General features: G+C 38.2%; 1 protein-coding gene across 1 annotated transcript in view; it reads left to right on the top strand.

Moving 5' to 3' along the window:
* The window catches only part of LOC126184344 (trithorax group protein osa-like), a 395,921-nt gene that overhangs the window by 320,872 nt on the left and 50,370 nt on the right, over positions 1-24,679 (top strand). The window contains 4 exon segments of the mRNA XM_049926723.1: positions 9,124-9,273; positions 10,091-10,287; positions 13,233-13,430; positions 18,629-18,845. Of these exon segments, the coding sequence (XP_049782680.1) occupies positions 9,124-9,273; positions 10,091-10,287; positions 13,233-13,430; positions 18,629-18,845 (762 nt within the window).

The raw sequence follows: 24,679 nt of genomic DNA, 5'->3' as shown, positions 1-24,679 counted from the left end.
CTGTGACCTCGGCTGATGCAGCCAACTTCATTGAGTAGTATTAAAGAGTTATTCAAGTAACACACAGAAATGTACTTTTGTAAATGTTGAACATTGTATTTCAAGAAAAGAGTTTGTCATTGTATATATCAGGGCAGGCTTTAATAGTCAGTGACAGTTTTAAATCATCAACCACTCCTGTGGCAAAGAATTGTATCAAGTTAAGTAAATCTTTTTATTATTTATGTAAAAACTGAACTAATTTTTCATATGTTGTAGTTCCAATGAGCTATCTCCCAGAGCAATCAAAGAAATCACAGTTATGGCCGGATGATTGTAGCTTTGTCTGGTCGTAACAAGTCTGATGGACTAAGAAAACAAAAAGAAAGGTCAGGCTAACATTCATAACTGTAGCTAAGCTGTGACTTAAAATCTCTACATCAAAGGCTCGATTTATATAGACATGAAGGGAAATAAGGAAATTCCTCCAGAAATTCAAGCAAATGAAAAAGGTCCAATGTCCCAACAGTTTTAAAGAAACTTTGACTATGGCCTCAGCTATCAGTAGAAAGAACAAAGCTATAATTTTCTTATTCAATAGAAATGAAAACATATCAAGATACTTAAGAAATCAATAGTTATTTTGCACTTCAATGCTACTAGAGGAGGAACACTACAGTAGACAAGATGGGCTCACCCCTTCCAGAATTATGCAAGAAATGACAATTTTGTACTGGAATCAATTCAGACATAATTTTTAAAATTCCACTTCCTGAAAATAATGACAAAAATCACTTAAAAAAGAAATGTGTTGGTCTTTATCTGATGGAAAACCAAGTGGATCAATGGACATTTCTTAAAACACATTCCAAGGATGTAGATGGCATTTTGATCAAGCAAAATATGGAAACATCAAGGATCAGAAATCAGTAAAACACGTAATTTGTTACATATGTGTCAGGAATAAAAAAAAAATAAGATCAAAAATATTTCCTGCAGTGCAAAGAAAACATGCAAGAAGCATAATATATCACAGCTAGCATTCTTGATCATCATCATCATCATAATCTTTTCTGTTCTCCTGTTTCGCCTCAGTTTCCAAGACCTTTTTTATAACACATTGTTTCTATTTGTACTCTTTTTAGTAGCCACTAAGCACCACTTTCCCGGTGAGGTATCGAGTGTGTATTACAACTCAGAATGCCTTATATTGTTACCTTTGTCTCACACAATAGAGAAACATTGTTTTTCTTCCTTTAAATATTCGTAAAGAAGAAAAACTTACATTTTTTTTTCTAAGATATGGAATTCCCAATATAAAATGGAAAACAACTTAATTCACTATGGTGAAAACTTGCAAGGCACCCACTCATGGAAGTTTGAGTTTGCTCACCAAAGGGCTAAACTGCATGTAGGTATAGCTACTTTATTAACAGTAACTGGATATGTTTGATGACTTAGAGTATATATACATACATAAAAATAAAAAATAGTGTCACTTATATTGATACAGGCTGTACAGGTATCAGGTAATAAATATAAGATTTGCATTTCATTTACTTTTTATCACTGCTAATGATAGTGCTACATGAATTTAGTCTGTGTGCACATTTCTGGAAAGTGCCATACCAGAGGTCATCAGTTCGGAGGTCAGTCTGAATTCTTCCCAAAACTAAAGCTATTTCTGGGATTGTTAGAATTCAGTCCTTGGTAGCAAGTACAGAGACTCAGTCCATTTAATATGAACTGCCATTATGTCTGAATGTCATCACTGAACAATGAAATTGGGAGGTCATACAGTAAAATACTTCAGCATTCCATGTAGGAAATATTAGGTAGCTTGCGATAGCTCACCTCCCCCCCCCCCCCCCCACACCAGATTGGACTTATAGCTCACCTCCCCCCACCCCTCCACACACACACACACACACACACACACACACACACACACACACACACACCAATACTTCTAGCACATGGTATGTGGTTACATTCAGTTTTTTTTTTTTTTTTTTTTAATTCCACATAGGATTTTCCATAATCATATTTCTGTCTGGATGGCTCTTAATATAAACCGCTGTGAGTTCTGAGCCATTAACATTCCCAAGTAGATGAAAGCTAGTGCCCTCCCTCCCTCCTCTTCCCTCCCCTCCCCTCCATCTCCTCTCCTTTCCCTCCCTCTCTCCGTATCCTCCCCCTCTCATTCCCATTCTCCCTCTCTCTCTTTCTCTAAGGCAACCAATCCCGAATTTAGTCACTTTATTGAGAACTGTATGGATTATTTTATTATTTTCAGATTGTGTGTGTGTGTGTGTGTGTGTGTGTGTGTGTGTGTGTAGCTTTGATGTACAAAACTAATTCTTATACTAGTAGAGCTTCTGGCTTCTTTTGGGTGCAGCTAATCTCAGTGTTTCCTGTCTTGTAACTTTTAGTTACTCATAGTAATTTTGCAGTATGAAGTGCTTACATTATCTACATGAATAAAATCTGTGATTAACTCATATTTTCCATGAAGGAAAGTAACATCATTGTATTGTTAAAGAATTGTAGACAAGTATATTTTTACATGTGAAAACCACAGTTTATCGTATGACAGTTGCATCTATCTACATATGATTGTCAGTCTTTTCCCTTCCTTCATGTGCAATTTCATGGGAATTTCCATTTTCTGTTGTAATAGTTCTGCACCGTGCCAGTACAGTGCATAACCAAGCAGTCTGACCTTGTGTATATTCAAAGTAATGTCTCCTGCACCTAAGCAATTATATACTGGTGTGTAAAACTTCAGGACGAAAGTAACTTCTGTATTATAGGTCAATGAAAACGGATGCAATGAGACAAACCGAACTATCACTGTTATTCATAGACAGTAAGTACATTGAAGTCACCATGACTCAAGATGGTTCTCTAGACGACATTAAAAAAAGGCTGGGAATGGTTTTTAATAGGGTGTGTGATCATCCATGTACCGCAATGAATGCTGTGCAATGTGCTTCCATTACGTCCCTCATGTGTTCGACGGGATTTAAGTCAGGGGAGCAGACAGGCTAGTCCATTAACTGAATATCATCTCGTTTCAAAGGCTCCTCTGTCTGTGCTGGTCAGTGTGGTTGCTTGTCATCATGATAGTCCTAGGGAAGGAGTACAGTGACACAATGTTGACTGGTGAGTGTTCTGTGTTGAGAGATTTGGAGGTTAGTATGCCCATTCAAACATTATACATCTTCACACCATAACACCATAACAATCCTTTACGACAATGTTCCTGAGTACATTACGTGTTCCCACTGTGTGCCACATCTACATCTACACTCTGTTAACCACTGTGTGATGATGGCAGAGGGTACATTCCACTGTACTGGTTATTAGGGGTGTTTCCTGTTCCATTCATGTATGGAGTATGGAAAAAATGATCATTTAAATGCCTCAGAGCATTCTGTAACTAATCTAATCTTATCCTTATGATCCTGATATGTTTGGGGGGGGGGGGGGAGGGGGGTTATTCCTCCAGTCTTAATTTAAAGCCAGTTCTTGAAACGTTGTTAGTAGAATTTCTCTCAGGTTGTTTCAGTCTATCTTCAAGAATTTGTTACTTCGGGTCTTTCATAGTCTCTGTAACTCTCTCCTACTGGTCAAACAAACCTGTGACCATTGGTATGGGCCCCATACAGTTGAACAATTTTCTAGGATGCGTCGCATGAGCGATACGTAAGCAGTCTCCTTTGTTGATTGATAGCCTTTCCCTAGTACTCTGCCAATAAACCAATGTCTTCTACGTGCTTTACCCATGATTGAGCCTGTTTGATCGTTCCATTTCATGTCCCTACTAAGTTTTACACCCAAGTGTTTGTATGAGTTTGCAGGTTCCAGCTGTGACTCACTAATCTGAAAGTCATAGGATACTATATTTTCTCATTTCATCATTGCGGGTACGTCCAGCATTGTCAAACGTGATTGTTTTAGGTGTCCAGATGCTATGGTGAGTCAAGGCATGATGTTGCATAAGTGCACTGACCTCCAAATCTTTGAACACAGTATATTCTCCAGTAAAGATATTGAGGTATTGCACTCCATTCCACCTGTGTGTTTTCAGGGGTGCATTTGGCCATGACTCCATTTTTATGGGTGACAATGTGTGACTGCATCAGACAGTGGCAAGTTGTGGCTCACATTGGCACCAGTGAAGTCTGTCACTTGGATTCTGAGGTCCTCCTCAGTTTATACGGGCAGCTGGTGGAGGTGGCTGAAGACTGCTGGCCTGGCTTATGGGATGCAAGCAGAGCAAAATACATTCTGATTAACTTCTCATGGTTAGGGTTCACAGCTGTAGAACTTTTTTAAAGACATCATATTTGCCATTGACTGTAGAAATTATTTATTTTCACTTTTGCAATTTCAGCCTTAAGGCCATTATCAAGTGGTATTATGCTTCAGCTCGTGTCCAACTTCGGCATGTACATGTCGATAATGTATCTGAGGCTTCTAATGATGTTAACATCTTTAACACAAACCCCAATAAACTGCTGTTCTTGTACACTGTCAGCATGTGGACTGAGGCAGTGTAGAACAACAGTGGTTTACTGGTCTTTGTGATGACAACGTTAACATGGTTAAGAGGCTCAGATACGATAATGATGTGCAGTGTTGAAGGATTTTTAAAGTTTGGCATGTGCTGAAACACAAGTTTTCAGTATTTCACTTGATAATGGCCTTATGGCTTAAACTGCAGTAGTGAAAATAAATAATTTATATGGTCAATGGTGCCTATGATGTCTTTTAACAACATACATTCTGTTCTTTCCTTTTTTTTCAGTACTTGCGCACTTCCATCCCACCACTGCATCCCTCTCTGTTCTACGGATCTCCAATTTGCTTGCCTCATATTTTGTTTTATATGGATGCGTGGTTAAGTCATATTAACTTCAATATAGACATTTTTTAATTCTAGCTTTTTAAATGTTGCCACATTAAAAATCAACACTTCTGTTCTTATTTAACTGTCCTGCTGATCATAATTGTTGGTTAATTGACAGTTTCAGTGAGCTTATAGGCTTAGTGCCTGAGTGAGTAAAGGGGCTGTCATTCTATATTTTTTCCCAGCATTTAAAAGGGGAAGTGCAGCACTGACGTCAAATTCCATAATTAATTATTTCAAATTAATATCAGTAATGACTTTCTGTTAGCAATGTGGTGTCTTATCCATGTCACAGTCCTTGGCATATTTTTATATTCAGCTGATATAATGTACTTAAGCTTCGTGATACGCCATGTCATAACCCAAAATCAAAATTATGGCTTAAGTTGGAATTTCTGACAATTACTTGGCACCTTGAACACTAGGATAGTGTTGCAGAAATGCAAGAACTCAAAAGGAGATATAACCCACCTTACTTTTTTCAGTTAAGGCACTGTTTGTTAGTTAACTGCATAAAATATTTGCACGATTTCTATTGTAATGGTGTAGAATGAGTCAGTTCAAAGGTATGAACATGTGATTTATTTGCATTTATGACTACATGATAACCATTAATAGATCACTAAATAGCTAGTAAAACTTAAGTGCAGTTCTTTACTAAATACGATCCTTTTGGATCTAGTATTCTCTTGCTTCCATTTGGTCTCTGAACTATCTTAGAGGAGACTGACAGTTTAATGTGGACTCTGAGCTGTGGTGCACGAACACACTGCAGAGGCAAAAGAAGCAATAAGTGACAGAAAATATCCTAGGATTAGCTATGGATTGAACATGGACCTTTGTGTTTGCTGTCTGGCACTTAACCATTGAGCTACTCTATTAAATAGTGCAGTGGTTTAAATTTATGCAAATTAACACGTAACAGTTTGATACCACATATGTTAAGAGAGTGGGGTGGAATTAAGAAGGTGTGTGTGTGTGTGTGTGTGTGTGTGTGTGTGTGTGTGTGTGTGTGAGAGAGAGAGAGAGAGAGAGAGAGAGAGAGAGAGAGAGAGATTCTGCACAGGGTGGCTGAGAATACTTTGCTCTGTTGGATGTGTGCTCTTTGTCTTTGTCCTGTGCCACATGCCACAGCCATTGCACATGCCACAGCCATTGCACATGCCACAGCCATTGCTTACCTTGGTAATTGCCTACACAGTGGTATGTACTACATTGGGCAACTGTATCTGCTTGTGACTCTTGATAGAAACATTTATATGCTCAGAAAACTATCACTGTCACTCACTTGCTACCATAAAACTTGCCATATTTGATTTATGCTACCCATAATGAACACTACAGTGAGTGAATACCTGTATCATACTTAAACTAACAAGAAAACCAGTGGTAAATGCTATATAACAACCCAGAAGCCACACTACAGACTGAAAAGGCAGAATGACTCTTATTAGTTGGTACACCACATAGTACACTGCTCCTGCCTATTGCACGTCACCCCACTATCCACCTCGTACGCACACCACTGTAGGGTAACATACTTAAATTCAACTTTGCTTGATGTGTGTTAATTGAAATATTAATCTTGTATATGAGAAATAGAAATGGTCTTGATACCCTGTGGGGCTCTAGTTCTGATTTCTTTTCTGGTCACCGAAATATTGTCACCTGCCTACAGTGTTCGTATTTTCCTGAGAGAGTTTCATGCTCTGTACTTTCAAATACTCTGGACAGATTACAAAAATGCCAGCTGTTACTATTTAAGACTTCTGATGTTTGACAAGAAAATGTATAAAAGGCTATCTCAGTTGAGATGGAATAAAAAATGTGATTGCTAAATACACATTTTTATTTAAAATGTGATCCTGGATAAATTCCATTGTTAGTAATGCATTATTGTGTATTACTACCAATGCTATGTGCACTTCTGTATTGAAAACTTTTATAGTGCCGTCCATTTTAGAACTGATATTGGTGCTATGTAGAGTTGCTTTAATTTTGTAGAATGACATTTCCAACACAATAAGTTTCCCAGAAAGAGAACGTTAGTTACTCTGCGACTGTAATAATGGAACAACAGAGCAGATACAGTTTCAGGTTGTCTGTTTTGCCATCCAAGAAAAGTTTGAACTTCCAGTGCCATTTTAAAGTAATTATACTGAAAGTTAAACAGTCGTAGGTGATTAAATGAACTATTTTAAACTGTAACTGTTGTATTCTTAATATTTTTTTGTATTTTTGTATTCCTTCGCTTCTTCTGCTGGAATATTTGACCCAATTTATTTATTTATTTATTTATTTATTTATTTATTTATTTGCTTCAGTTGGAAAATTATTTTTAAAGTATTTGTAAATTGTGAATTAGACACAGTATAGTTATTCAATTTAACTATGTTTCTGTGTAATTGCACTGGCTGGTTGTCCTGTCTATTATTTAACTATATTCCATATAGTTTTTAGCTCTGTTGTCTGTCTGCTGTTAATTTGTCGTGATGTGCACATTTTTGGCCTTTTTTTTCTCCTTTACAAAAAACCTCTATTTTTCATTTGCAATGTAAATATTTTTCATTATTTTCTAATATCTTCCGGCTTGTTCCCCATTTAATTATACTATTTTCCAGTCTTTCCAGATGAATACTGAGATTGTTCCTTCAACAAAGCCATGGCTGATTCAGTCTCGTGTCTTTGTTTAACTGAGCTAGTCTCAATCTCTAAACGTTTTGATTTCAAAATTATATTCAACTTAAGACTGACTACTTAATCCTGTTTTCTCTAGATGATTAAGCAACAAATTACAATAGCTTTTTTTAATTTATGAAGTTGCATGAATTTTGAAGTAAATGCCCATTATTGATGATAAAATCAAAAACAATAAATGTCTTGTGTATTAATAATGACCTGTTTAGGATCCAGATCCACAATTTGTCATTAGATGTGAAAGGTTTATTGACAGGAATCCAAGTAACTGGTATACTAATAAGTTATATGAAAATTTTCTACAGCTGTTCGTTGAATGTGTTTATCATTAATTAGAGCAAAATAATTCAAGTATGTCATCTACACATGAGATTGATGATAAAGTGAGTTACTTGATTCATCAAGACTGATTTGCTGCTTAAATGAAAACAGCTATGTAACCTTAAATTGAGAAATCAGAAGTCTCCACAGTAGAGAGATATTTTCCAAGACAAGTAAAACATCTGAAAGTATCTCATAGATCATCTCAAAGGACTGCATCACATCCAGCTTTCATTTGCATAATTAAAGACACTGCACACAATCTGAATGAGGAGGGGGAAGAGTACTGTTTAGTTTGCTTGTTGACTTGATTACACAGTGCCAAAGAAATCTCCCACATAGTATTTTGTTTCTGAGATGAAGAAGCATTTCTGATCTCGTCACAGAGAATAGTGAAGGGAAGACACACTCAATTCACGCAGCATGACTGAAATTGGATGGTGTCATTAGATATCTAGGTAAACTTTGTGACCTTTTAACGTGAGTACCAGAGCAGAGTGGTACCATTTTGGTCTAAAAGTCTCACTTGCTTGATAAGAATTAGCTCAAACATGTTTGGGGGCAGTTGACGTGAGACTGTATAGGCCATTAGTTAAGTTATGAATCCCAAGATGAAAACTATATCGCTTTGAACTGTATACATAACCGATCAACAATTTCCTCTTCACAGTTTTTGAGAGGAGGCAAGGGGATTACATATTGGATAGAACAAAAATGTATGTTAGGCAAAGTACTAACATGTGAAGGAAAACTAGTAGAGGTTTTTTACTTGTCTCGGGTCACCTGAAGATGTATTTGTTATTCTATATTACTAGAACACATTCATTTTGCAATGGCAGTATCACATCAGTAAACCTTCCAGACAGACGTTTATTGCTCTCATTTTATCCATTAGCTATTGATATCTGAGATAATATCTTTTTGTTACTATTCCTTAAATTAAGTATTTGTATTCATATCTTTTTCTTCTTGTTTGCTTCCACATTTGAAGAGATAGGAAAGACTTTATGATCTGTGGCTTTAAATTGCTTTTCCTCCCATTTACCATTCCCTTTGAGTTGAAAAGTCATGGCATTTCAAAATCTTCACATTCCTGCTTCTTTTCTTTCATTTCTCCTTTTACCTTCTGTCATGTTTCTTATTGTTTTTTCATACACCCCAAACTAATTTTTATTGTTGTTCATCATGATTGATATTTTAATTTGTTTCAGCATTGCAATTATCTGAAGTTACAGGCACAACAACGGTAAATGTTACTGCTGCTGCCTCAGGCTCTGTGACTTCAGTAGTAACGACTGGTCCTGATGGTACACCTCTGGATGAAGGATCACAGCAATCAACTTTATCCAATGCTTCGGCAGGTTTGTCACAGTCATATTCAGTTTTAGTGTAAATGCTTCTTCATTCAGATTAATGTATTTTCTTAAGAGCTAATCATATCCATTAAAAGTATCATACAGACTCCTCCTCCTTTGATTTGTTGTTGTCATAGCTAATTTACAGCCAACAAGAAAATACAATAATAGAAGTTCCTGGATGGAACTATACGTTCAGTTAAGGAAAGGCAGCCATTCACTTCTTGCCGTGACCACGGGAGTGTGCGCTTGGATGTCCACGTGGTTGTGTGTGAGAATGTTTGTACTATTGCTAGAAAAAGAGGTAATGCTCAAAAGCTAGTGTGAATGCTGTTCTCTGTTATGTGTTTTTGTGCTCCACACACTGTTCCACTGTAGGCGAGTGGTTAGCTTTCCAACAAGAAAATACCATTGTTGACACACTATTATCAATATTATCATTATTGCACAGCTCCCAGAAAGGAAAAGTGTTAAAATAAGACCCATAAGAGTAAAAAAACAAATAACAAGTAGGTCTGTTTATTAAAACACAAAAATTTATTTTCTATACAAATTCCAAGGGCGTGAATTAATTTCTTACCACTTTTCACTATATCAGATTGGTTGTTTTATAAATATGAAGAAACTGTTAAAGATATAGTGAGTAAATATTTAATGACAACAGGTATTTTTCAATACTAAGCATTTCTGACACTTCTTATCAGAATATAAATGCATGTGAACATCTGAGAAAAAAAAGAAAAAAACCTTACATAGCAAAAAATCTTACTCTTGTAGAGAAAAAATTTGTAATGCTGTCCTTAACTAATCAATTTATTTCCAGCATCAGGTGAAGATCCGAGCTGCACACCAAAATCTCGTAAGGACGGATCAGTGGTCGGAAACTCTGGAGGCTATCATAGTCATCCCCCAACACCACAGAGCACAGTGGCATCACCTGGTGCAGCAAGTCTCAATTCAATGCATGAAGAGTATGGTGATGTCAATAGTCCCAGTTGGCCCAGAACGCCTGCCAGCCCTGTGAGTAATGCTTATATATGATGATGGTCATTTATATTTGTGTGTGTGTGGGGGGGGGGGGGGGCGCGGCACGCATTTCTTATATGGATTTAGATGAATTTTTTTCAAAATTTATTTATTTCATCACTGTTTTAGTCATCTGATACATAGCAAATAAATACAATGTCTTGACTGAGCCACTGATAGTTGCATGAATAATTCATCCAGAAACTGTTGTTATCTGCATGATTCAACATCCTTTATAGAGATGCTACCTTTCCTCTATGTTTACGTGCTTGTAACAGGTTGCAGTGTCCTGCAATGTTATTGATTATTTAACTAACATTAGCTTAAATGGTGAGTTTTCTACAGCTTGAAATAGCTCTCCCATATTTACTTGAATGTTTTTCTGTAACAAGTTTGTCATGAAATCTATAAGGAATAATATCTTACCCATTTTTGCATTAGCTGTGAGTACTGCTTGCAAGTTTGGGAGTTGGTGGTATGCAACTCTTGTCTACATGCTCTTACGTTTGTTGATTATTTTAAAATATTTTAGAAACAGATTTAGATGTATCTATTATACAAGCTAAGGTTGTTTTCTTATGTCATGTATTTTTAACTAAAATGTTGTAACCATCTTCATTTGTTATCTACAAGTCTATAGGGACTACACAGGAAAAATTTTGTTACATATCTTTTAGTAGCTTCTACTGATTGTACTGAAGCGTCAGTGAGTGCCAAGTGCCAGAATTACTTAACAATCTCAGAGTCCTCCATGAAGATGCTCTTAAATACTTTTGGTTTTCATTGTTAGCCTGTATAGATCTGCTGTTGAACAGACTTACAGACTTCACTTATAATTTTCTTGTTAATTTTGAGTTGTGTGTTGTCACTTGTATTTGCCCTTATTGTTTTTCTTTATGAACTAACAAGAAAAGATTTTCAATTTGTTGCTGCATTTTTCTCAATCAACCTTAAGGTGTATCTGGATAATCCAAAAAGCAAAGTCTCTGAAGCACTGGGGCTTCAGGGAAACTATTTATGTGGCTGGTGGTTGCACTGCTGTGTTTTGTACTTCCCCCCACTTGGAAGCAAGCCCTCATCAGTATGCTTCTCATACTGTGAACCTAAAGAAAACAACTATTTTTAGTTTGTATTGGTCACTATATCAAGACAGACAAAAGTTGTGGATAAAGACATTTTCTCCGTTTAATTAAAATAAATAAATATTCTGCCTTGCTTCAAAAATAGCGAGAAGACTGCATGGAATGACATAAAATTGGCGATTTCCTGCCACACAAAATACTTCAAGCTCATATAATAGATTACGACTATCAGATAGTAGTGAGATGTTATATACTGAAATTTGTCCATTAACCATGATGGTTAGTCAGAGATAATGATTTTCTTTGTTCTTTATGTATTCGATGCACAAATATAAACTGATGGAAAAAAGTCAGAACACCAAAAAATAATTAACGTAGAGTGATGAAATTTCAGGAATACATTTGTCTAGGTAACATATTTAAGGATTAACGTTTCAAGACCACAGGTTAATGTAAGTGTGAGATAAGCCATTGCAAATGTGAAATGCTGGTACATTAATAAATGGTGGAACTGCCAGGATGTTGATTGTAAGCATGCAAACATGTATGCATTGTGTTGTACTGGTGCCGTTTTTCATTTTGTGGGATGGAGTTCCTTGCCTGTTGCACTTGGTCGGTCATACAGGGATGGTTAATGATGATTACGGATGTTGCTAGAGTTGGCATCCAATGATGTCCTCTATGTGCTCAATTGGAGGCAGATCTGGTGTTTGAGCAGGTCAAGGCAACATGTCAACACTCTGTAGGGCATGTTGGATTATAGCAGTGCAGTGTTATCCTGTTGGAAAATGGCCCCTGGAATGCTGTTCATGAATGACAGCACAACAGGCCAGATCACCAGACTAACATACATATTCACAGTCAAGGTGCATGGGAAAACAATGAGAGTGCTCCTGTTGTCGTAAGAAATAACACTGCAGACTGTAACTTCAGGTGTACGTTCAATGCATGCAGCATGCAGACTGGTTGGTTGCCCCCCCTCGACTGGCCTACTCCTAACCAATACATGGCCATCACTGGCACTGAGACAGAACCAGCTTTCATCAGAAAACACAACAGACCTCCACCCCTGTCTTCCAATGAGGACACTCTTTGACAGCACTGAAGTCGCAAATGGTAGTGGTTTGGGCCCAGTGGCAGTGGGTCTAGCTCTGAACTATCCATGAAGTAACCATTTTGTAACAGTTCATTGTGTCACTGTGGTGCCAAATGCTGCTCAAATTGCTGCTGCATATGCAGTATGATGTAGCAGCAACCACGTACAGTGGCTACATTACTGCACAGTCTTTCTGCAATATCACAGAAGGAACATCCGGCTCCTCATTGTCCTATTAAACAACTTTGTTGAGACTCAGTGAGGTGTTTGTACACTTTAAAGGCATCCCATAACTGTCCCCACTCCCCACCCTGGTCCAATCTCAAAGGTAACTAACACTCATGATCATTACAGTGTGTATTTAAAGCAAACCTGATTTGTATCCTCATAGTGGCACTACTAGAGCCACTCTTGTGCAGCTGGTGTGAAACTTGAATAGACGTCACCTTTCAGACTTACAAACATGCATGCCAACTTTTGTTTGTGTGGCACAACTCTTTCTATCACATAACTGAAATTGTCGAGTTTTAATCACAGTCAGTTTGATGTAACATGGTAAGATAGATATGTCAAAGCAGTTTTTAGTATTCCCATAGGGAAGTGGGGTAGATGCAGTATGAACTACACTTGAACTTGGCAGTCAACAAATTGTAACTAAGGTTATTGGTGTTAGAATACTATAACTATTTTGATGTACTTGTAAATTTTGAGTTTTAATGTGTATTGGTTGAACCCACTAATAAGTATATTATGTGACACAGAAACCAGACAGCCTGTGCAAACTGTATGAGATGGATGAAAACCACGAACGACGCATGTGGCTTGACAAACTGCTGCAGTTCATGGAGGAGCGTGGAACACCTATCTCAGCATGTCCCACCATCTCCAAGAATCCTCTCGATCTCTATCGGTTGTATGCTTACGTCAAGGAAAGAGGGGGCTTCATGGAGGTATGCAAGGTGCAGTGTTTAGTTCCATGGTAGTTCCATAGACATACTAACTAGATGTACTGTAAATAGATTTTCCTACTAACATTTTTTAAGAATATTTTGTGATTGGAATTTAATGTGTTTCAATAAATAATAGAGCCAGTGTGCAAGTGTTAAGTTTTTTTCTGTGCGTTTGATAAGGAAAGAGAAATAACTGTTGCTTAAAAGAGGTCAGTCAAAAAGAAATGCTTCTTTGTGTGTGTGTGTGTGTGTGTGTGTGTGTGTGTGTGTGTGTGTGTCAAAGATTTCAAATGCAACTACATAGATTGGAAAGCACACATTGACAATTAATCTACGACTTTTGAATATAATCTGTCCATTTCCACGGGTTTGGTCCATCTTTTTAACAAGGGCATGTAATTTGGATTGGTAAAATGCACAGTCCTGCCTCTGAAACCGTTGACACACTGATGTTTTCATGGCCTCCTCATCTTCAAAGTGAATCCCACGAAGAGCTGCTGTTAGTGGCCCGAACAGATGGAAGCTTAATGGTGCCAGGCCAGGGCTATATGAGGGATGAGGCAAGACTTCCTACCCAGTTTTCACAATCTCTTTAGTGATGTAATGACTGATGTGTGGTCTTGCATTGTCATTCAGAACAACAGCATCCACCATAGCTTATGTTGTGCAAACTCACGGAAGATGTGCTTTAAGCAATTTGAGGGTTCTGACATAGTTGACAGAATTAATTGTGCATCTCTGCTCCAAAAAATCAACAATAATATTGCCCCCTGCATTCCAGAATACTGTAGCTATAATGTTAGCTGCCAGGCACGAAGTTTTGAACTTTTTCTTCTTCAGTGAGTTCCTTTGATGCCATTCCATTGACTACCTCTTTGAGTATGCTTCAGAAAAATAACCCATGTTTGGTCTCCAATCACAAATTTTCCCAAAACTCCTCTCCCTCCAAACAGAAGGGCTGCAAGAGTTGGCAGGAAATTGTTTTTCATGGCATTTTATTCTGCTTGGTTAACCATTCGTCAGGTGCAGTTCTGAGACTCCTGAGCACAATGAGCGTAACAGGCAGAGATTTTGAAATCGGCTATTATTTCATATTTTCAACTTCAGTAACCTAAATGTGGTAGGTGGCTTTCATGGTAATGTGTAGTAACAGAACATATGAAAATGGATGCTGAAAAAACATTTTATTAAACACAGAAGAAACAGAATATAAATGACCGAACTTTTGAATCCACCACTGAACAGTTAGTTGTCAGCACATAAATTTTATCAAACAGTAAATTTATGAAAAAAACTACCATTTTAAGTCACTGTTTTGATGCTGGTGCCTTTAAACTTCTCTCACAATTACCAGAGGAAATACTTCGGTGCACAGATAAGCAAAGTTGGCAGACTATATTTGTGGCAGTTTTTACATTCATAGTTTGACATCCTTCTGCGACCCATTTCTGTAGTGCAGGTGATGCGTCTACGTGTATTGGGATGTGGGAGAGGTGGTGATTTCTGTGTCTTTTTGTGAATAAATCTTTTCAGTCAGCTTCGCAAGCTGGAGGGGATTCTAATCTTTTTCATACTTCCTTTGTGTAGCTCTCCAAGCACAAGTTGATGTGCCAGAGATTTTAGGTACACTCTTCTCTGCAGTTTATCCAATTGACTTTCAAGGTACATAACCTGGGAGTTGAGACCACCCACATTCAACATTGTGAATAAAAAACGATCACCGGCCAGCACTTTGTGTTTTTGCTCATACAATAAGTAACACACATTTGATATGTACTATCAATGCCACTGTCTGTTGAATGCTAGAAAGTGACTCTCTCTGGGTTTTTTTTCCATCTCTCCAGATTCAGGATCTGTGACATCGTCATTGTGAAGCAAATGTACAAGAATCTAATTTTTTGTTGTGGTGCAGTGTGTAGGAAACGAAAACCTTCCTGTCATTAAAGCCAAACATACTGCGGTATTGTGTGTTCCCTTTTATGTTAAGAAAATCTGGTGGCAGTTGTCTTTTATTTTTTCAGACAGTTCCGACATACGACAGCTTTTTTGTTTTCAAATAGTCAAAAGATGAGAATCTGAATACCAGTTATCAGCAGTGATATTTTGACTAGATCCAAATATGGGCTTAACAATTCTCTTGACAACTCCAGTAGGTTTGTTGCTGACACAGAAAGCACTTCCAGACTGTAGTCCAATTTAGATCTCCATGTTCACTGTGTATATCATTTTAGAATCAAGAAGACCAAAATATTTGTTAGGTTTTGAGGGTATATACTGCCAAAAAAGACATAAACCACGTAAACCAGGAAGCATTTCATCTGTTGTGATGCTATCCTCAGGAAAATAGCTCTTCTGACAATTTTTCATGAACTCTTCGAAAACTTCATGAATAGGAGCTAGCTGGTGAAGTTCTTTCCGTTGGGCTCTGGTAATTCAGGTGTCAAAACAAAGCCAACATATCAGACTGTTAAACTGTTTGATATTCATCACAAGACTTAATTTTTCAGTCTGTCACCTTCAGTCTCCCAAAGTTCCTCCAGACTTTGACCATTCCCTCTGTATGCACCTGCTGGGTACAACAAACCAATAAATGCTCTTAGGTCAAGTACATCTGTGGATCTGATGTGTCTCTCACTATTGAAATGATCCTGGATAGTGTCAGTGTATTGATTTGCATATTTGACAATGGTGGCAAGGATATCATCAGCTAATAAATTATTCCAACACTCAACTGCACTTGTAGCATTCTAAGCATTTCCTATGACTCCAGCGAGGTGAGTGATGATGTTGTGAGATCCCGTTATGATGTCTTTCCTCAGGTGCCTTTTTGGCCCACATGGTCTTCTTATCTCTTCCCAAATAAAAGTTCCTTGTTTTGTTGTCTCTTCCTTCTTCATTTTGAGCAGTATCCTCAACATCTCGCTCCTTTAAAGAATCACCTTCACATTCTTCCATCTCATCTTGTGAATCAATGTCACTTTCATCACCAAGATCCTCAGACAGTATGGACTCTTCCTCATCATTGTACATCAGCAAATCCTGTATTTCTTTGAGATGACAGGGGTTAGACAATTTGTAACAATTGTGAGCTGTATCTTTGAAGAATGTAGAGTCTAAAAGAGAGAACTTAAGGATAATTATGTACTCAGTCGGAATGTGCCTGAAAGGCCGAGCTTACTGAACTGTATATTTTTACAAGATATTCACAAAATTCACATTACTCATCCATAAAGTGAGCAAAATAACAACTCTTAAAAAGAACCAAAAATACACACCTCCAGAAGTGAGACGTATTAAAGTGCAATGAGCACGAGAGGCCACTAACGTCACATCTGCTCTCTACAAAAGTCACGCAAAAATTTGTGGAGGGTGTTGTAAACACTGCCTGAAGATAGGAAGGTACTAATGGCAGGCAAATCCCACGCTGACTTATTTGGGAGAGGGGGAACAAAAACATTTCAGTTGTGCCTGTCAGGCCGATTACGCCTGACAGAGTGTTAATATTCTTGATACTCGAGTCGTACAAAGCTTTGAGTATCACATTTGCTGAAAAAATCATCATCATCACAATGCCATTACTGTGGGAGGTAATGTAACACAAATCATCCACAGTCACCTGGTGATCACCATGATCACCATGAATAATGTCATCGACTTACTGCATGTTGGGTGGAGTCACCTGCTGCTCTGCTTTTCTTGAGCCAATGGTCTGTCTTCAGAGTTGTTACACCGACAAACAGTGCTGGTATCCACTGTTCCATCACTTTACACATTTTTCTGTCTTTCATGAATGCCAATGGGCATTTTTACTTCTACATTTCAGGCTTCTATCACAGAATGCTGTTTAATACGAACATAGACTTTGACCACGTTGCAAGCAACTGCAGTACTGGCATCTGTTGATGCAGGAAGTTACCACTGCAGTAGATTAGAGAAGAAGCTTTGTAGAATAGTGCCAAATTCAAATTTTTAAATTAATAAGCATTACTGAAGGAAAAAAAAAGAGGCACTACTTGTTGACTGATCCTCATAAGATTTTTCCGTATACCATGAGAGGTGGCTTGCAGGGTGTAAATCTAAGTTTAGATGTGTTAGGTTATGCGTGTGCTTGATCAGTTACACCCTTCTTCAGCGCGAGTGTGGGAATGAGGTAAGATATCACAAGGAGCCATGTAGCTTTACTATGTAATGAATTGTTCTCTTTCCTCTTAATCTGAAACATCAATTTCCTGTACTTTTATTGTAACCAGTTTTATGATAATTTGCAGTCTAATGTCTGCAATAAAGAAATCTTGTTTTGTATGTAGTGGTTAGTAATAAGATAAAAAATGAGTTTTGACATATCTGACTTGTTCTGCACCAAAATATTCCCCATCTTGTTCATCACAGATATTGAAATTTATGAACTCGTAACAAAACAAAACAAAACAATGCTTTACATTTTCTCTCTGTTTTTGTAGTTCATTAAACAGAGTAAGTAATTTGAAGACTGGTTACATTTCGTTAATCTTCAGCTTCACATACTGTGCTGGATAACCATTAGTAAAGAATTAATACAGTTCAGAATGAAGATAAAGAGGAGTAGCTGTTTGTCGTTTTAAGCCCTTCTTCAGTTGCTTCTTAATTGCTGAGCAGTATTTGATCCTTTTTTTTTATCTCGGATATTGAGATAGTAGGATTTTGTGGTCATTTGTGTGTGTGTGTGTGTGGGGGGGGGGGGGGGTAATGTAGTTAAGATTAGCTGTAAAATTTGATGTCATAAATAGATAGTTGCTAGTGTGTTCTATCATTTGTTAATATCTTTGAGCTCAGATCTGTCAGTAGCATAAAAATATTTAAATAACAGTTACCTCAAAGGGAAATTTTTAATTGTTAACCTGTAGCATAAGAAAACTCATTACTTATAATGATTCTTCACTAGCAACCTACCCCTGGTTTGCATGGGTAACACTAAGTATCTATGGTCAGACAACTTGTCTGGCACACTGGTAATGAATTAGCTACACAAACCTTCCTCATCAATCGACCTATCTATTAGTGAAAGCTGTATCAGTATCTGTACACTATTTCCTGAGATTATCATTCACATTCAGACAGAAAAACATGACAGGTGACTTTAATTCATAGTATGTATAGTTTATAACAGCTATTTGTGTTTCAGCAAACAGTTTTCTCATGTGTGTTTGATTACAAACTTAAATTCACAGGTCACAAAAAACAAAACCTGGAAAGACATTGCAGGGCTTTTAGGCATCGGAGCATCTTCAAGTGCTGCATATACACTTCGGAAGCATTACACAAAAAACCTTTTGGCCTTCGAATGTCACTTTGACCGTGGAGGTATAGACCCACAACCAATTATAAATCAAGTGGAATCTACTTCGAAGAAGAAGATGACCAAGACATCATCAGTTCCATCTCCAGGTAGTCCATAACACTGTACTGTTGAAATCCTTACAGAAAATTTTAATTTTATGTACTTAATTGATTTGATTTGTGCTTCTACACAGCTGCTCTGAAGGATTATTACTGACATGGGCTCTACATTGCTTTTGGTCCTTAAACTACGTAGAATATTGTGATCACATGCCATCTGATGCAAAAGAGTGGACAGAGGAATTGCAAGTTCTACTCTTTTCTCTTTCAGAAAAGCTTGCAGAATCTTATAACTTATGTACTCATATCCTGTTCATAACATATTTTGTGTTAAAGTGAGAAGTTGTTGAAAAAGGGCCAAAATGGCTTATTTTGAAGTGAATCAGTAATAGATATATTATCACAGTGAAGTGGGCAATGGACATTTTTCCATTGTAAGATAACGGCAACAAGTGACAGTAGCATCATCCACACTTTTGGTGCTGGTGGTGTGAAGTAAAAAAGATTTTTATTAGTTGTTGATAATAGTATTGGTATGTGTTGATGCATGAAATAAGTATTATACAAGGGAATAAATTTTAACTCTTGTGCATTGCTAAAAAGCACAGTTAAAAATATACATTTATATGTTGTTGAGGCTGTGTACTGTCAGTACTTACTGATGGTACACATTGTACAATATACGAGTCAAATCATATAACAAAATTGAAGATACTAGTCAGTGAGAAGCCATTAGTGTGTTTAATATTACTGGAGTTAAATTCCGTGAGGTAATGTATGATCCAGTCACATCAATGCAACCACCTGTGAGAGGCATGAACAACCACCTTTTGCAGTGTGGGTGGGCAGAGAGAGAGTCAGTGAGGTTCTGGAAGGAACCAACAGGGATGAAGAGCCATGCCAACTCCAGTGCAATGGCAGCTGCACTGGGTTTCTAGGCTGTGGACGCATTACGCAGACAGGCCAATTGAGATAGTCCCACAGGTTCTCGATTGGATTTAAATGGTGAATTTGGTGGCCAGGGTAGTGTGGTAACTGCATCCTGGCACTCTTCAAAGCATGCAGCTACACTCAGAGTTGTATGACCATGTTGCATTGTCATGCTGGTAGATGACTGGGCTGAGGATAAAAAGAAACTGTGTATTGGGGTGGACATGGTTCCCATGGGTATTTGCATAGTTGTGGTGATCCATTGTACCATCCAGAATGACAAGATCATCGAGGGAATGCCACAAAAATGTACCCCAGACAATAACGCTCCCTCCTCTGGCCTGGGCCCTTCACTTTCAGATGTTTCACGCCATCCGTGCCAACTACCATGTGTATGATGAAGCGTAAAACATGATTCATCAGAAGAAAAGGCCACCTGTCACCATTCAGTAGATATCCAGTAGTAGCATTGGTGTGCAAATTACAGCCTACTGTGAAGCCGCATACACAGCAATGTATACTGAAAGGTTGTTGAGACACTGTTGGTAATCCCTTGGTTCATCAGAGCAGTCAGTTGCTCAGCAGTTGCACATCTATTCAATCCTACACTTTCTGCAACAATTGTTCACCTCTGTCATCTATGTTTCCCATGTGCCCCCTGACATGCCTTATATACCCTCTGCTGCCATCTGTTGTCTGTGAGTGGTTATTGTATGTTGACATCGAACATAGGTTGTGGTCACATCACTGTAACTGGACTTGTGCATATTCAGTGTAAGGATTTTTAAATTGATCCTTCACAGAATAATTTAATTTCCTCTGAGTGAACATCAAATGTAGCACACATGTTCATCTAAATTGCTCAAAAAAAAAAAAAAAAAAAAAAAAATCACCCACATATCTGTGATTGTGTTCACTCGTAGATTCGAGGTGAACAGGGAGTGAAAGAATTAACATTATGAAGATAAAAATGGTAAATATTGTGAAATAAAATAACAACAAAATAAAGGCAATCTGTTTATAAACATACATTTTAGCTTTGTAAATGCACATTTTAGCGAGTGTGAATTGAAAATCTGTTTCTGGATAACATTCAGTATGCAGTTGCTCCATTCTGTGTATTATAACATACTTTGATCCTCCTTGACAAGCTGTCCGTAATGTGGTAGCCACATTACAGCTCAGACTAGCCTCTCTCTGATGAGGTAGGAGATTCCTTCCTCAGTACTGCGCAATGTTCAAATTACCCTCAGTAGCAGTGAGAGGTGCCTGACATTTATACATGGTACCAGTCCACAGTGTGACTGAGCCACCTCCACGCTGAACCTATTGGTTGGCATGCCCGAGATGTGTGTCGGTACCTGGTAGTCTCTACAATCTTCTGTGATAACAATTGTCAGGTGTCAGACAAATTCTGCATCTATTGGCAAAGAGAACTGAATGCTTTTGGTAGAAGTTTCATTCTAGATGATCCCTTACCAAATCTGTCAATGTACAGAGTTGGTTTAAGGTCTACTGTTGTCAATAACATATGTCTAGAGATCAAACTGACTATACAGAGACAGTCATGTGGCATCTGGTTTGACACAGTTCTCTCATTTGCCTTTGGAAAGTCATTACGCAGCTCTGTTCAACAAAGGTCAAAAAGGTGGCATGAACATCGATTTACAGAAGGTGTTTGAAGTGATGACCATTTGTATCAGTGCAGTGCTGCAATCTTATCATCATGGATTTGGTGGTATTCTTTATCACTTTGGTACTGATCGAAAAACAAGCTCTGACAATTCTCTCTTGTATATTGTGCAAATAATAAATATTCACCGAATATACATATCCATCTAATGTACCATTGACATGTAAACACCATTCGACGGTTTCACAATAAAACGCTAACAGAAACTGTAAGATTAGTAACATCAAATCAAGCGAATGTTAATGATGTATTCCTTCAAAGAACAAATCGATATGATTTTCATTTACAGAGAATGCCAACGAAATTCAGTGAGAGCTAGATACTTATACACCGAAAGATATACTCCATGTACCCACCCTACATGTCATACATTTAAATGTGTGTATAATAAATTGAGAACAACTGGGTCTTTAACACATGGGAGACATATCCGGCAAAGCAAAGTTACTAACAAGGAAATGGAAATTGGTACTCTTGCCACTGTGTCTCGAGATCCTTGTGTTAGTTCGCATCAAATCGCAAGGGAATCTGGCATGAGCCAGAGTAGTGTTGTTCGTGTTCTGCATCGCCATAAATATCATCCTTACCATATCAGTCTCCACCAACAATTAACTGGTACGGATTGTATGCGTGACATTGAATTCTGCCAATGGGCTCAATTTCTGATTCAGAGTGACGACACATTTATGAATTTGATTTTATTTAATGACAAGGCCTCATTCACGAACCGTGGAAATGTTAATTTGTATAACATGCATTATTGGGCAACTGAAAACCCATGTTGGCTGCAGCAAGTTGCACACCAAAAACCGTGGCCGCTGAATGTATGGTGTGGGATTCTAGAGGCCAGAATTACAGGCACCTATTTCATCAAAGGAAATCTTAATGGTAGAAAGTACACCACATTCATGCAAGGAACATTAGGTCTGTTGTTAGAAGAAATACCTTTAGGAACAAAGAACAGAATGGGGTATCAACACTATGGATGTCCGACACATTTTTTGCTGATGGCTAGAAATGAGTTGCAGAGAGAATTCCCAAATCATTGGATTGGACATGGAGGAGATGTGTCATGGTAGCCTCATTCGCCACACTTGACGCCTCTGGATTTTTTCTTGTGGGGATTCGTAAAAGACATAGTATATAAAGACATTCCAACTACACTGAAGATATACGAGAGAGAATTGTCAGAGCATGTGCTTCGATAAGTGCCAAAGTATTAAGGAATACCACTAAATCCATGATAAGAAGATTGCAGCACTGCATTGATACCAATGGTCATCACTTCCACCATCTTCTGTAAATGGACGTTCATGCCACCTTTGTGACCTTCATTGACCTTCAAAGACCTTACTATTACACATCATTGGATTCGTCTTGATAGCCACTGTCAGAAAATAAGTACCAAACTATAGCATCCTATTTGAAAAAACAAAGTTGACCTTCATATTTCTGAAGTGAGCCCACATAGCAACAAAAAACCAACGTCATATTATGGTCCCTGTTTTTCCCATGCAACTTTTGTCCCACAAACTTTTCAGCTTCTATCATACTTTTGGAGTTATTTTAGGTGGCAATAGTTAGTGACTCACACTGTATATGGGCCATAATGTATGTGTTAGACACATTAGCTAGTACTGTTAACTGTCAATGACAACTACAAGGCATATCTCTCTCTCCTGTCTCATGACAGATGTAGAAATGACATTACTGTGATGTATGTTAGCAGGTGGGCATCTTCCCACTTAGACATCCTGCCTTGCCTTAAGATGATAAAGTGCACACAGTTTACTTTTGAAGTGACTCTTTGAGACATTACGACAAGCCAAATAGTGTACACAGACTACATTATCATTCCATGTGCTCTACTAAATGACACAGAGAATGTAGTTATTTGTTTAACACATCTACACAGTCATTGTTGTATGAGAGCTGAGAAAGAGGTTTTTGTGTGTGTGTGTGTGTGTGTGTGTGTGTGTGTGTGTGTGTGTGTGTGGTGGGGGGGGGGAGGGATTATAATAAACAGAAACAGATATTTTGTTCCACAAACATAATTTTGTTATTCTTGTGTTTAAAGTGAAATGGATATTTTATTTTTTGCCCCAATCTCAAAATACATACATCAAAAAAAGTTTTGCATCACCTCGGTTCTGGAACCTGTATAGAAAATTGGAATAGATATCAACATAAACATCACTTCCGCCTTTTTTTATTGCTCATGAAAACCACACATTGCCTGTTGTACCACCATACAGTGAGACCTTCAGAGGTGGTGGTCCAGATTGCTGTATACACCGGTACCTCTAATATGCAGTAGCACATCCTCTTGCAATGATGCATGCCTGTATTCATCATGGCATACTATCCACAAGTTCAGCAAGGCACTGTTGGTCCAGATTGTCCCACTCCTCAATGGCAATTCAGCGTAGATCCCTCAGAGTGGTTGGTGGGTCACGTTGTCCATAAACAGCCCTTTTCAATCTATCCCAGGTATGTTCGATAGGGTTCATGTCTGGAGAAAATGCTGGCAACTGTTGTCGAGCGATGTTGTTATTCTGAAGGAAGTCATTCACAAGATGACAAGGGGGCGTGAATTGACATCCATGAAGACGAATGCCTCGCCAATATGGTTGCACTGTCGATCAGAGGATGTCATTCACGTATTGTATAGCCATTACAGCACCTTCCATGACCACCAGCAGTGTACGTTGGCCCCACATAATGCCACCCCAAAACATCAGGGAGCCTCCACCTTGCTGCACTCACTGGACAGTGTGTCTAAGGGGTTCAGCATGACTTGGTTGCCTCCAGACATGTCTCTGACGATTGTCTGGTTGAAGGCATATGCGACACTCATGGGTGAAGAGAACGTGATACAAATCCTGAGAGGTCCATTCGGCATGTTGTTGGGCCCATCTGTACCACACTGCATGGTGTTGTGGTTGCAAAGATGGACCTCGCCATGGACGTCAGGAGTGAAGTTGCGCACTGTTTGAGTCATAACATGACGTCTTGTTGCTGCATGAAAAGCATTGTGCATCATGGTGGCATTACTATTGTGGCTCGTCCGAGCCATATTCCGTAGGCAGCAGTCATCCACTGCAGTAGTAGCACTTGTGCGGCCTGTGCGTGGCATGTCATCAACAGTTCCTGTCTCTCTGTATCTCCTCCATGTTCGAACAACATCGCTTTGGTTCACTCTTTGACTCCTGGACACTTTTCTTGTTGAGAGCCCTTCCTGGCATAAAGTAACAATGCA

This window comes from Schistocerca cancellata, chromosome 4 (genome assembly GCF_023864275.1).
Source record: "Schistocerca cancellata isolate TAMUIC-IGC-003103 chromosome 4, iqSchCanc2.1, whole genome shotgun sequence".
In the NCBI taxonomy this organism is placed as follows: Eukaryota; Metazoa; Arthropoda; class Insecta; order Orthoptera; family Acrididae; genus Schistocerca; species Schistocerca cancellata.
Note: the sequence above shows the minus strand (reverse complement) of the source record. Positions and strands in the feature narration are given on the sequence as shown.